General features: G+C 42.5%; 1 protein-coding gene across 3 annotated transcripts in view; it reads right to left on the minus strand.

The window, feature by feature from the left end:
- The window catches only part of PCYT1B (phosphate cytidylyltransferase 1B, choline), a 1,139,653-nt gene that overhangs the window by 797,486 nt on the left and 328,152 nt on the right, over nucleotides 1-14,015 (minus strand). For all 3 annotated transcript variants that reach the window (XM_069637298.1, XM_069637297.1, XM_069637295.1), the window contains exon 3: nucleotides 9,655-9,771. In XM_069637298.1, coding sequence (XP_069493399.1) covers nucleotides 9,655-9,771 — 117 coding nt within the window. The remainder of the gene's footprint in view (nucleotides 1-9,654; nucleotides 9,772-14,015) is intronic.

Here is a 14,015-nt window from a genome sequence, read left to right on the forward strand (position 1 = left end):
ATCATCTGCGACTGAATGATTAAAATTGTTTCTCTCTGATCGCTATGCAAGGGTCTTCTTTAAAGACGCAATGGCTGAGGAGTTCTCTGTGATTTGCGGGGTCCCACAGGGATCATGTGTGTCGCCTACACTATTTAACATTTTCATGCTACCCTTATTTGAACAACTGGATATTGAAGGCATTCTGTATGCCAACTGCACAGACAACGTGCAATGCCTGATCCTCCTCACTGGGAATCATGCTACTGACTCTCTTACCGTCAATTCCATTTATGGCCGGTTTCAAACTTGGATGCGTATCAACGGCCTCGCACTTGATGTTTCAAAGACAGAGCTCATGGTTATGGGCATCTCTGCGCATCTCCAGAAGTTAGGTCCAGAATATCAGAGCTTTGACATTGCTGGTGGTACCATCACCACCCAAACCAAAGACAAGACTTTAGGAGTTATCCTTGATCAAGAGCTAAATATGAAGGCCCAAGTAAAAAGCCTTGTCTCAGGAACATCTTATCATCTTCAATTACTTGCCCAGTTGAGATCATTCCTAAATTCCACCAACTATGCCACTATTGGACGATCTATTATAGGGGCTACATTTGATTATTGATCTAGCTTATTGATGGCCATTGCTAAAGGCGAACATACTCACCTGCAGGTTATCCAGAACAATGCTGTGTGCATCATTGAAGGACTCCGCAAAACAGCTTGGATTGCTTTACACTGGCTCCGATCAGCCGCAGAATCTCTTTTAGAGTACAGTGTATTACACACAACTGCTTGTATGGAAAGAGCCCCAAGTATTTGCTGAAAAGCACTGCATGGCTACCATCCTGTAGAGTCCTAAAATCGAATAATGCTTGCCTCCGCAACAAGCATTTATTCGCCTTAGCAACATGGTCATCCGAAAGGATATCATACACAACGGGCCAGACTGTCTATTGTGTCCCAAGGGACTTTCCCTTACAGAGCCCCTAAAATATGGAATGTGCAGCCCCCCGATTTGAGAGCTTGCTCCTCACTGGCTGCTTTCAAACAAGGACTAAAAACCACTCTGTTCCATTAGCCGGCTTCATTGATTATTTACGCATTTCCTGTCTCAGGCTCCGCCATTATTGGAACTCATTGTTTCTTTATGCTTTATGTGTTACTGTCCAGTACTGGGCCCCTATGGCCAAGGGCTTCTTGTTTCGTGCCATACAAATAAAATAAATAAATAAATAAATGGCATTAGAGATGGCATTGAGCAAAATAAAATGGTGCCTTTTTCATTTCTGAAAAGCATCTTTGCTGCAAAGCACCACAGGAGATATAGCTACTTTTGGGAGCAGGGGGCACGGTCTTCTCCATCAAATATTTTAAAACCTCTGGACGGATTTACCCCAACCCTATCCTGGATGTTATGTCAACGATTCATGCCCAAGTTGTTTCTCATTTGGTCCAAATCCACCCAGCAGTTTCAGCTTGAATGGGAGTAGGCTGAAAATAATGTTTTAGCAAATCTTTCCCAACATGTCCAGCGTCGGGGTGGGGCGGGGGGAGGCTGTAGCAAACCTTTTGTTTGGAAAATGACATCCAAAACCAAGTCAAAAGTTACAGGCAGTAGAGTTTTAGAATTTTCTATACCTCGAAGCTATCACCTTAACTATAGGGCGGCAACCGCCTGTTGCAAATCCATGTGCACATACATAAAATGGGATTCACAATGACAAACTAAATTAGATGCTGGCAAGATAGCTCATTGGGTTGAGTGCTTGCTGCTGTGATCTGTGTGTGATCTGCAGGTCGCACGTTCGAATCCCGGCAGGGACAACTCAGCCTTTCATCCATCTGAGGTCGATAAATGAGCACCAACTCAAGTTGTTATGTTATGTTGATTTATACAGCGTACTGCTACCACCTAGGGGCAGTCTCCAGGCACATGCGTGTCTCTGTAAGAGAGGGGGGTTGGAGGTTAGCAACGATAGGGTGAGAGGTTAGGTTCAGAACCAGGAGGAACTGGTATCTGTGAGTGTTGTTTTGAAGTAGTAGTTAGTGCGAGAGGTCTCGTACGTTGTAACCGTATAGGTAAGATTCAGTGCCTTGGGTGTGTGGAAGTGTTTGTGTTAGTGTGTTGTGTCGGGTGTAGTGGGTTTGCTAGTGCGCACTGATTAGATAGTGTCCATAATTGATCCACAGTCACGGATGGCCGTAGCCGCATGATAATCCGGTAACTTGGTGTGTAGTTGCGTTATTGATGGTTTTAAGGACTATGTGGGTGATTTGCTCTAGATGTGCTTCAGCATTTGGAAATTCTGGGTGTGAACATAGTATTGATTCTTGGTTTATTTATGTGTAGTGTGGCTAGCCCAAGGTCTGATGCAGTGGCGTCAGTAATGTTTTGCAGAGTAGGAAGGGGAATATGGGTTAGTAATTCGGTCGGTATTGTTGGCACCTCTGGTGCGGCTGAATTTGATGTGTGTTTTTAAAGGTAACCAGTGTAGGCTTCTCAATGCTGGAGTGATGTGGTCTCTTCTGTTTAGTCTTAGTATATCCTGGCTGCAGTATTTTGGAGTTTCTTGGTAAGTCTTGCCGGCATTCCTAGGCAGAGGCTGTTTTTGTAGTCAATTCTTGTGAGTATGAGGGATATGATTGTGTGGGCTCTGTGGGGGAAAGTGAGGTATGGGAGAAATCCTCTGAGCAGTCGTAGGAGAAAGAAGCATTTTTTGGCAATTGCATTGACTTGTGTTGTGTGATATGGTATGTATATGTGTTCTATGTAAAGCACTTAGGGGTAAGCGCTATATAATTAACATCATTAGATCATATGGGTCATTAATGGGGGACACTGAGTTAAGATGATCATCACTTCCCACATTCTCTTACTTTCAAAGGTTTTGTTGCATTAAATTTGATCCCCTCAACTATCCCTTAACTAAAGTTTTTTCAATTAATATATACATAATGGTCGCAGTCGTCCCCTTTTTGGTTTGGGTTAAAACATCATACCAGAAGAATCCTGCAGGATTTCCACGTGTTTCCCACAAAAATGTCACACAGCATGCTTGAAACAAAAGTGAACTGGCGAGTCAAAGGGGCTAATGGGAGAGGATCAGGGTTGATTTGCACAAGAGCTAACCTAGAAAAAAGGAGGGGGGCACATGGATAGTTGGAGTGGGGATGAGGGAAGACTTTGTGTTTTCCCATTCCTGCAGTAAAATCTTTTTTTTCATTGATACAAGCTGTTTTTTGCAGAAATGTCTCTGTAAAAAGTGCTGCAAATTTACACAAGAACAAATGGTAGTACCTCAAAGAAACACTTTTCAAAATGTATTCTAAAACACCAAGTGGGTTATTTGTGTAAAAATGGTAATTGCATGCAGGGGACCACCAACATTAGTACTTACATGCTGTTGTGTCCCCTGCTTGCAATTGTAAATATTTGCAAAACAGAGTTTAAAAGCGAAGGGTAAAACCCAGGGGAATTGTGTTTGCCCTTCATTTTTACTCTCAGTTAAAAAAAAAAAAAGTAAAATGCTGCCTGCAAATTATGCTTTGCAGACAGCATTTACAATGGATTGCTATGGAATCCACATGCTTTTAACAGGTGAGAAAACAGGCGGATTCTGTAGTTATCCATGGATTTAATGCCTGCATAGAAATCTCATATATATATATATATAGGACTGCACATAACATACAATGACTGACACCTAACCACCCCTTCCTGCCCTCCTGAGAGCCCTCTAACAGGGTGGGCTGTTATTTCCCCTTGCTCTCCAGTCTCACTGACCCCTTCCCCACAGTGTACCACAGTGCACCATTTAGACCTTGAAGATCACAGTGTGTGGGGGAGTTGAACATCCAATACATTCCTCCCTGAGCAAAACTACAAATCAGGTACAGAAAGGCACAGCTAACGGGGTATCTGCAGGAGGGGCTATGCAAACTGTAATGTTGTGATGCTTTTCAAATGTTTCCTTCCATCTCTGCCTGGCTTAACGAAGAGTAGACATTCCACAAAAGCTTGCAAATATGCAAAATAAATTACTTTGTTAACCTAGTAAAAGTAGCGACTATCTGTTTTCTTCTGGATCAACATATATATATACCACCAATAAAGTTATGGTGGGTATAAAAAGGTTTGAAAAAAAACCTTTCACCTGAAATGTTAAAGTAGGAAAGTCCATTTGAGCCCATTCACACATTCCACAATGCCACCTAGTAGCCATCGTTGGAAGTTCACCTGCAGTTCTGAGCCACAACAGCAAGGCATTGTGGGTATGCAAATTAGCTCAAATGCAAACCTTTTTCTCCAGGAAATGTCTACCGCAATATATATATGTAGGAAAGTCCATTTGAGCACAGTCACACATTCAACAACGCCACCTAGTAGCCATGGCTGGAAGTTCACCTCCAGTTCTGTAAAAAGCATTGTTAAAGGGACATTATGGTTACAATTAAAACCGATAAAACCCCAGAAATTTGCCGGTTATCGTGAACTAATCAACCATAACTCGCGCCACCACTGTGCACTGCTAAGACTAGCACCCAGGTCATGAAAGGTGACATCACAAATGCCATTGATGACATCACTGATGATGACACATATTAAGTTAATTTTAATAAACAGTCCCTACAAGCAGTTGAGTTTATAACAGTCCCTAAAAGGAGTTGAGTTTATAATGCTGGAAACAAGATGCTAGGGGTGATTGCGAGACCTATTATGAACTATTTAATGCATTAAGGAATGTACTCATGTAAACAAATCATTATATTCTAGTGGTGTTGTTAGTAGAGGAACCTAATCATACATACATACAATGGGCAATGTTTGCAGCCTGCACCATAGAAGTACAATATTGTTAATTTAGTAATTTCCGATAGTAAAATAATAAATGCTACCTTATGAGAGTTTTGAGTAATGTTAAACATGGAATACATAGGTAACAATTCAAAACTTACCACACACTTGTGTTAGTAGACAAAAAATACATATAAAAATGCACAATGCATACAAATTAGAGGCACATACAAGGAAGCTAAAGTAAGGAAGAAAGAAACAACAGCACCAAAAAATGACAATAACAGAGTTAATCATCATGTTCACAAATTAATTGTGTGTTTGAGGCGTGCTGATTGCTCCGTGTATGTGCACTATGAGCTCTTATTAAACTCTAAGGAAAGTACTTTAAGCACATATAAAAAGGTTAATGTGTGTATATATAGCACCTTTTAAATTTTGGAAATTCTCACTGTCAGTAAAGACAAAAAACTAGCCTAATCATGTCAATTAACAAAAATAAGTTGCCCAGATATGTGGTGTCATCAAAAATATTTGTGATGTCATTTTTCATGTCCTGGGTGTTAGTCTTAGCAGTGCACAGTGGTGGCGCGAGTTATGGTTGCTTAGCTTACCATAACTGGCGAATTTCTGGGTTTACTTGTAACAATAACATCCCTTAAACAAAGGTTTTTCACTTAAACAAAATATTATTTATATAACATTATAGAGCAGCAGTCTCCCAGGGTGCAACAGGGACAGCGCCCTTGGCAGTGAGGTCTGATAATTAATTTGTGATGGGGATATGGGTCTCGCTGTACACCCGGCCCACTGGACATGGCCATTGTCTTTTAGCCTATTTGGACTCAGCCAAAGACCAGGGCAGGTAATACCCGGTTATTGACTAGGCAGCGGGAGTTGGCCTGTGTGGGTTTTTTTTGTAATTGATGCAACATGGACAGCAGCATGGCCAGCATGACCCGGTGAAGATATATAGCAATAGTGAAAAAAACCTTTGTTAGGACAGAGTTAACATGATCCAATTCATTGCACCAGTACCCATGAAAGTTGATGGGTGTAGGAAGTGAACACCATTTTAGCTCATTGTCCACCTGGTTGCTCAGCCCATCATCACATACATGTGATCATAGCAAGGATCAACAATGACATCAGAAATTACATCAAGGGAGTCTCTTAGTAAAGAGGTTCGTCACTTCACACACCCACCAAACTTCAGGGGCTTTGTTGTGATGAATTAGATCATTTTAACTTTGTCATAACTAATTTTGTTTCACTGAAAATATAGGTATGTACAAATATCGAAGAAACTCTACAATTCTGTTGCTTATGATCATTCTGTTGCTTTCCTCTTTACAGTTTGAGAATCCAGCACAAACACTAATTCTGACTACTTCACCACCATTGATTCTACTGATCACCTTGTGAAGCCCTTGTGGTTTTTGGCTCAGGACGTGCTGAGGGTTGTCCCTGTGATTCGTCAACATTAAATTGATAATCATGGTAAATGCTCTGGTTTGCTGAGAATATCAGATTTAAGCTGTGCTGATTGTTGACTTCTGAAAAGAACTACAGTATAAGCAAAATAAAGAAGAGGCCTGTCCAACTGTGTGAGCATAGGCTGTTCCGATGTGTAAGGTACGTATGTCAGGAGTATTATATTACCATTTCAGTTGTGGAAAATTCTAGCCGTTTGACTCTTAGTTAAATGACGAATTAGAGCCTGTGGGCTCTATTGTGTGGTAGCTGACCACTCCCCAAGTTAGTGGTCCCAAGTTGAATGCAAGGACTTCTCACAAGGGTGAAGTTCACCTAAAATACAATAGAGCTGGAAAAGGGCTCTAACGCTTTAAAATCATGTGGGGATCACCTCGGACTTCCTGCGACAGAGTTTGTCCATGCCTCTTTGCCCAGTGCTGAGTGGGTGCACATCACTAAGGGAAGCTTGGAATTCACATGTTATAAGCAGTGGTCGAAGTGTACGAAAAGAAGTAGTGGAACTATGTTCCCTGCTGGCCTGCCCCGCTATCCACAATCCCCATCACCATGCCCCTCCCACACACAATACACCCCCCCAAACACTTGCACCTGCTGTTTAAGGGAACGTTCAGTGCAGTGCACTGAAAGTGAAGGTTTCAACTACTTTCTACACTTTTATTTTAAAACAAACCATTCCAGAACGGTTTATTTTTAAAATAAAAGTATTGGAGCTGTAAAAGGTAATTTTAAAAAGTATAGGAGCACTGCTCCCGACTGCTCCCGCTCACTTCGACCACTGGTTATAAAAGGTTAAAAGCTCCATTCAAAGCGTGCTGATTGGATAGAAAGTGGGCCTCATTACGACCTGTGCGGAATGCGTTTAACAGCACCAGTAATGGTGCTGGTGCCGTTAAACGCATTCTGCACTATTACGAGGTTCTCTCGCAGGAACCGATGTGGACGTCTGGTTTTACCAGACGTCCAGAGCGGGTCCCACGAGGGGATCATAGAGCTAACAACGGGCCGGTCGTAATCAGCCCGTTGTTAGCTCCCCCACCCATTCCCATTGAGCACTATGGGGGCTCAAATGGGAATGGGGAAGGTCCGGGCCCGGGTTCCCTGAAGGAGGAATTACCTGGCCTTCCAAACTCGGAATGGCCCGGTAATTCCCCATTCAGGGAACCCGGACCGATTTTGGAGGCAACCATGCCCAAGTCGTAATGAGGCCCAGTATCTGTTTATGTAGTTTGCTCTAGATAGACACTGGAGCAAATGAATGATGGGCAACCTATTTCCGGTGGTGTGTGGATTGGGCATTGTTAAGGTACTGTGTGTTTAAAAATGGGACATTTTGTTCTGTTCTGAATGACCACAAACTGAACAAATTTCATATTTCCTTAAATACAGAGCATTGTACATCTTTGTCTGCTGATAGTCAATTAGAACGGTTTCAATAGCGGGCTGTCATTGGAACAATGCACATGAACTTTGAAAAAAGAACTCCACTGTATTAGGATTTTTTTTAGGATTTTGGGTGGTTTACCAAGAAACACTTGCAAAAGCAATCGAAAGACAACAGGTAAATCCTGAATCTGGTGTCGTACATGAGTGGGGGGGAGGGGCTCTATTTCAGTAAAATGACTGTTGGGGTATGGGGAGGTTATGTTAAAGAAACCGGGGACAGGACATACTATTGTGGAATTGGGGGTTCAGTGTTAGCCATGGCAGTACAACCACTAGAGTATCACCATCTGCCTTCTCTAGCTACACTGTGTCAAGCTTCAAGCTTCCACCATACTTGAGAGGAATTGGGAAACTTCTATATATGTAATTCTCTTGGGATGTTTGTGCATTGGGAACTGAGCATGTGCACAGCTATCATTACCCTACACAGGGAAAGGGAACATTACCTTGGAACTGCACCCTGATGTAGTGAAATTATTGTTACATCTAAATACTAAGGCTGTCTGAATCAATGTACATACGTTAATGTTACAAACAGTTTGATGTTAGGATGGGTGTTGTGAAAAATGAAATAAGTGCCAAGTCCAGTTTGCATCATGTACATAGTGACTCAAGCACACATGCCTTTTATCGTCAGCATATTTGTCGAACCTAAAGATCTGTGATCATTCTTATGTTCCCAAAGAACTCTTTGATTTGATTAAAAAAACAGGCTGGGACCATATCGCGTAGCACATTTGTCAGCAACCGTTGGTGCGCCTTTATCAAACTAGCAAGTGACAATGAGATTCTCAGCCACCCAGAGGAAGAGATATGAAGGGAGACTGAGAGATGATATGATATGATATTTTATTTGTTTTGCGCTCATACACAAGTGTTTCAGAGCGCGACATGGAAAGGAAAGGGAACAAGAGAGGACAAAACAATGATCTTACTAGGCCAAGTGACATTGAGATCGTGCAAGTGCGGGGGAGATGGAAGTGGGGAACACGTGATAGAACGAAGACAGGTTGTGCGGCAAGCAGGTGGTAAGTGCAGGAATAAGGTGTAGACAATGTGTGTCTAATAAGTGCAGGAGTGGGAACTATAGGGTGGCAGATACAGATCCAAGTGCAAGGGTTGCCAGGAGGCAACTAGTGATAGCGAGCAAGTGGGGGAGAGAAAGAGAGGACAGAGAGAGAGAGAGCGAGAGAGAGAATAGGTGTGGGAGCGAGAAAGAAAGCACAGAGAAAGTAGGAAAGAGCAGGAGAGATAGCAGGAGAACTCTAGATCGGTGTTTGATATGCTTGGTACAGCTAGTTTTGTTATAATATATTATGGCAGATTTGTATGAGTATAGTCTATCCCTTAAATTGCATACCTATTACCAAGGACATGATGTACAGATGTGCAGACACTGGTAAGTTTATCTCAGGGCTACTTTTAGATTATGCTCAATGGTACTTTATTGTAATGGAGGTAAACAAGGGAGATACCTCTGACGCTCTTCAACTCCAACATTGAGAAAAGAGCTTCCTTGGTTTAGATTTGGCCAGGTTCCTACAACCGAGGCGACTAGAGGCTTCTGTTGATGTTTTTTCTAAGTGGTTCTTACACTATTTCCAACACATTTTTTTGGTTGCTTATTTGGAAAATAGGAAATCCCAAGGAGTGTAGTTGGAAACGTATATGCTGTGATTACTGTAGGACAGAAATAAAGAATATCGGGGTTCTGAAGGAGATTTAGAAAGGTGAAATCCAAATAGAAACAACAAATCATTTTAATGAATACTTTCACTGTTATGATGTAAGCATTTTGGAACCAATGCACAAGAATGCCAATATATTTTGGGTGTATGATTTGAACCCAGGGCTGTGGATGTGAATGCCAGTCCTGTTTCTAAGAAATACATCCCATACGAATATGCCATTCTATGCACCTGTTCATGTCTTACCTCCGACTAAAAGGTAGCTGTTTGGGAATAGGTTCTTGGCTTGCATGAGTGCTCTTGCATGGCCGGAATGAAAGAGGTCAAATATCCCGTCTGCATACACTCTCACCGGCCGATCAACTGTAAACAAACACATAAGAGGGTCAGTATAGATTTCAAAACAAACACAAGTGTGTGGAAACTAGACTATCAAAGACCACAGTCATCAATCTTAATTCTTTCTTGAGAATATAAAAAGGTAAATTCACCCCAATGCAGTAACGTTGAAAAAAGATTGTTTCAGTTATTTACAAAATTCCCAACAATCTTGAAAAAAGACAGCATCGACCAATTCGTACTAAATGGCAGGAATCCATTTGTACTGAAGGTCAGGAGTCATCTGATGATCAAAATGATTGAGAAATCACTGCCCCCATGACTATATGAATTACCTTAAAGTTCTGCATTTTCTTGTTTCATTATCAGCCGAAAGCGAAAATAGATTGAAACAAATATGAATCGCCAAAGCAAACTGTCTTGGCTTCAACACAATGACTCCTTTGGCCATGCAAGCCCCCTTCATCTGTCCCTCTGACTTGAATCGGAGAGGAAGCCTGCATTGCAGAAGCCCATATGGAAAAGCCAAGCCTCTTGGCTGCTTTGCCAGTGCTCGAGAGGGTGAAGAGCGGCCACACACGAGAGAGATAATGAGAAAAAGAGACAATGTTGAGAGGAGAGAGAGAAGGAGACAGGGGGAGACAGAGAGGTAGTAAGAGCAGGGAATGAGGGATGGGAGGGGAGGGGAAGGTGGTAGATAAACAATGAGAGGAGTTTGAGAGCAGAAGAGGGGAGAGATAGCGTAGGAAAGAGGAGGCAAGTTGAAGTTACAAATAGGATCAGAGGGTATAGGGGGAAATGGAAAGATAAAGAGACAGAGGAAGAGGCAAAGACAAACAGGAAAAGGTGATGGAATGAAGAAAGGAAGGGGAGAGATGTAAGATAAATAGACCAAAGAATGAGAGAAGGAGACAAAAATTGAAAGATAAGAGATCGAGAGAGGCTTCCGAGAGGTATTTGTGTAATGGGATTTGCTTGGTATATTGACAAAAAGAGAACGAGAGTGCACAGCTGTTGCTTTAATCAATGTCTGATAGTTTCCCGTATTTGTTTTATTGGTTAAAAGTTAATTAGTAGGGTGCAGCCCACTGGTCAGTGCCACCGTGTAGGACACTGTAAGTAAACTGAAGCAAAGAGACCATGGGCCTCATTACACGGATGGCGTTAGGGATTTACCGGTACCGGTAAATCCCTACCGCCTTACTACGAGGTCCCTTTGCGGGTTGGGGGATTTAACGCCTGCTTTTTGCAGGCGTTAAAATCCAACCCGCTAAGGGACCTCGGAGCTAATTACGGCACCGCAAAATTGCGGTGCTGTAATTAGCGCCTTCCCCATTCCCATAGAGCTCTATGGGGCAGAAATGGGAATGGGGAAGGGCAATGGCGGAAGGGGGATTTACCGCCCCTCCAACCTTGGAATGGGGCGGTAAATCCCCTTTCCGCCAAGGCGGTGCCGGTATTTTACCGGCATGAGCCATGGCGCTAATAGCGCCATGGCTCACCGCCTTCCGTGTAATGAGGCCCCAAGACTTTTAAGCCTTCGGTGTGGGCCACACACCCTTAATGCCCACTTCGGGTTCAGCAGTTTTGTGAAATGGCCGGAATGAAAGAGGTCAAATATCCCGTCTGCATACACTCTCACCGGCCGATCAACTGTAAACAAACACATAAGAGGGTCAGTATAGATTTCAAAACAAACACAAGTGTGTGGAAACTAGACTATCAAAGACCACAGTCATCAATCTTAATTCTTTCTTGAGAATTTAAAAGGGTAAATTCACCCCAATGCAGTAACGTTGAAAAAAGATTGTTTCAGTTATTTACAAAATTCCCAACAATCTTGAAAAAAGACAGCATCGACCAATTCGTACTAAATGGCGGGAATCCATTTGTACTGAAGGTCAGGAGTCATCTGATAATCAAAATGATTGAGAAATCACTGCCCCCATGACTATATGAATTACCTTAAAGTTCTGCATTTTCTTGTTTCATTATCAGCCGAAAGCGAAAATAGATTGAAACAAATATGAATCGCCAAAGCAAACTGTCTTGGCTTCAACACAATGACTCCTTTGGCCATGCAAGCCCCCTTCATCTGTCCCTCTGACTTGAATCGGAGAGGAAGCCTGCATTGCAGAAGCCCATATGGAAAAGCCAAGCCTCTTGGCTGCTTTGCCAGTGCTCGAGAGGGTGAAGAGCGGCCACACGAGAGAGATAATGAGAAAAAGAGACAATGTTGAGAGGAGAGAGAGAAGGAGACAGGGGGAGACAGAGAGGTAGTAAGAGCAGGGAATGAGGGATGGGAGGGGAGGGGAAGGTGGTAGATAAACAATGAGAGGAGTTTGAGAGCAGAAGAGGGGAGAGATAGCGTAGGAAAGAGGAGGCAAGTTGAAGTTACAAATAGGATCAGAGGGTATAGGGGGAAATGGAAAGATAAAGAGACAGAGGAAGAGGCAAAGACAAACAGGAAAAGGTGATGGAATGAAGAAAGGAAGGGGAGAGATGTAAGATAAATAGACCAAAGAATGAGAGAAGGAGACAAAAATTGAAAGATAAGAGATCGAGAGAGGCTTCCGAGAGGTATTTGTGTAATGGGATTTGCTTGGTATATTGACAAAAAGAGAACGAGAGTGCACAGCTGTTGCTTTAATCAATGTATGATAGTTTCCCGTATTTGTTTTATTGGTTAAAAGTTAATTAGTAGGGTGCAGCCCACTGGTCAGTGCCACCGTGTAGGACACTGTAAGTAAACTGAAGCAAAGAGACCATGGGCCTCATTACACGGATGGCGTTAGGGATTTACCGGTACCGGTAAATCCCTACCGCCTTACTACGAGGTCCCTTTGCGGGTTGGGGCATTTAACGCCTGCTTTTTGCAGGCGTTAAAATCCAACCCGCTAAGGGACCTCGGAGCTAATTACGGCACCGCAAAATTGCGGTGCTGTAATTAGCGCCTTCCCCATTCCCATAGAGCTCTATGGGGCAGAAATGGGAATGGGGAAGGGCAATGGCGGAAGGGGGATTTACCGCCCCTCCAACCTTGGAATGGGGCGGTAAATCCCCTTTCCGGCAAGGCGGTGCCGGTATTTTACCGGCATGAGCCATGGCGCTAATAGCGCCATGGCTCACCGCCTTCCGTGTAATGAGGCCCCAAGACTTTTAAGCCTTCGGTGTGGGCCACACACCCTTAATGCCCACTTCGGGTTCAGCAGTTTTGTGAAATTGTATCAAAAAATTGTCGTCTACGTATGGTTATGTTAAGCTTCTTTATTTCTCAAGTATCTCTTGGATTTCAATTATCCAGTTTTTTCGAAGTGCAGCTTCACCAATTAGGCTAATGCTGTATCAGAGGCAAACAAATATGCAACCCTATGTGGCTAATGCATTTCGGAATGAAATCCTTCTTCAGAGCCAGGTTGTAAATGTCAACTAAATCATGAATACCAAGAATACATTATATATTGGAATATTCAAATCAATTATGCATAAAGACATTAATGAAACACATTTGATCCATATAATATGTACAGGGCGCCCACAGTTACAAGCACACAATCAACAGATAGGAGAAAACATTGGCAAAAAAGTATCTCATGAATATATTTTGTTATAGCATTTCTGTTATAGCAATTCTCAATTGTCATTCTTTATAGCCTCTATGAACCATCTTATTTATCATGCCCAGTGCCAATGTTGTCGTTCGAGATATACGTGAAAGTAACCAAGTTATCCTTCTATATTGTTGTGTACATTATCCAAGTAAGCTTACTGGTATAAACCCATGCAGTGTGCCCATTGTTGTTGTTAGTATTCTCTTCCCTCATATAGTGTCATTTTATTATTAAAGGAGTATTCTTGTGTTTGTGGCAAAATGCACCCTATGTAAATTACTGATATGTTTGCCATATTAATTCTCTATGTGACGAGATACACTATCTCGTAATGCTCACTCTACAATAGGAGATCAGATCGTGTTAACAGAAGCCTATCAGTTTAAACAATATCAGCATAATATTTTCTGAGCAATCCTTGACCGCCGTACTGTTGCGGTCGATTACCTTGTTACAAGCGTACGATCGTTCCTTCTCGCGCGTCGGCTGCAAAGGTTTACTAAGGTCCTGAGCGTTGCTATATCAACGCTAGGTACCAATATGGCCGCACGTAGCTATGTGCGTCGGCCATTTTGGTGAGGGCAACTTTGTTCCTTCGTTTTTGTCGACTGCTCACAGAGTTGTAAACATAGTAATGCTGTGTCTATGTGCTCTTGT

This window comes from Ambystoma mexicanum, chromosome 7p (genome assembly GCF_040938575.1).
Source record: "Ambystoma mexicanum isolate Mex_15411 chromosome 7p, UKY_AmexF1_1, whole genome shotgun sequence".
In the NCBI taxonomy this organism is placed as follows: domain Eukaryota; kingdom Metazoa; phylum Chordata; class Amphibia; order Caudata; family Ambystomatidae; genus Ambystoma; species Ambystoma mexicanum.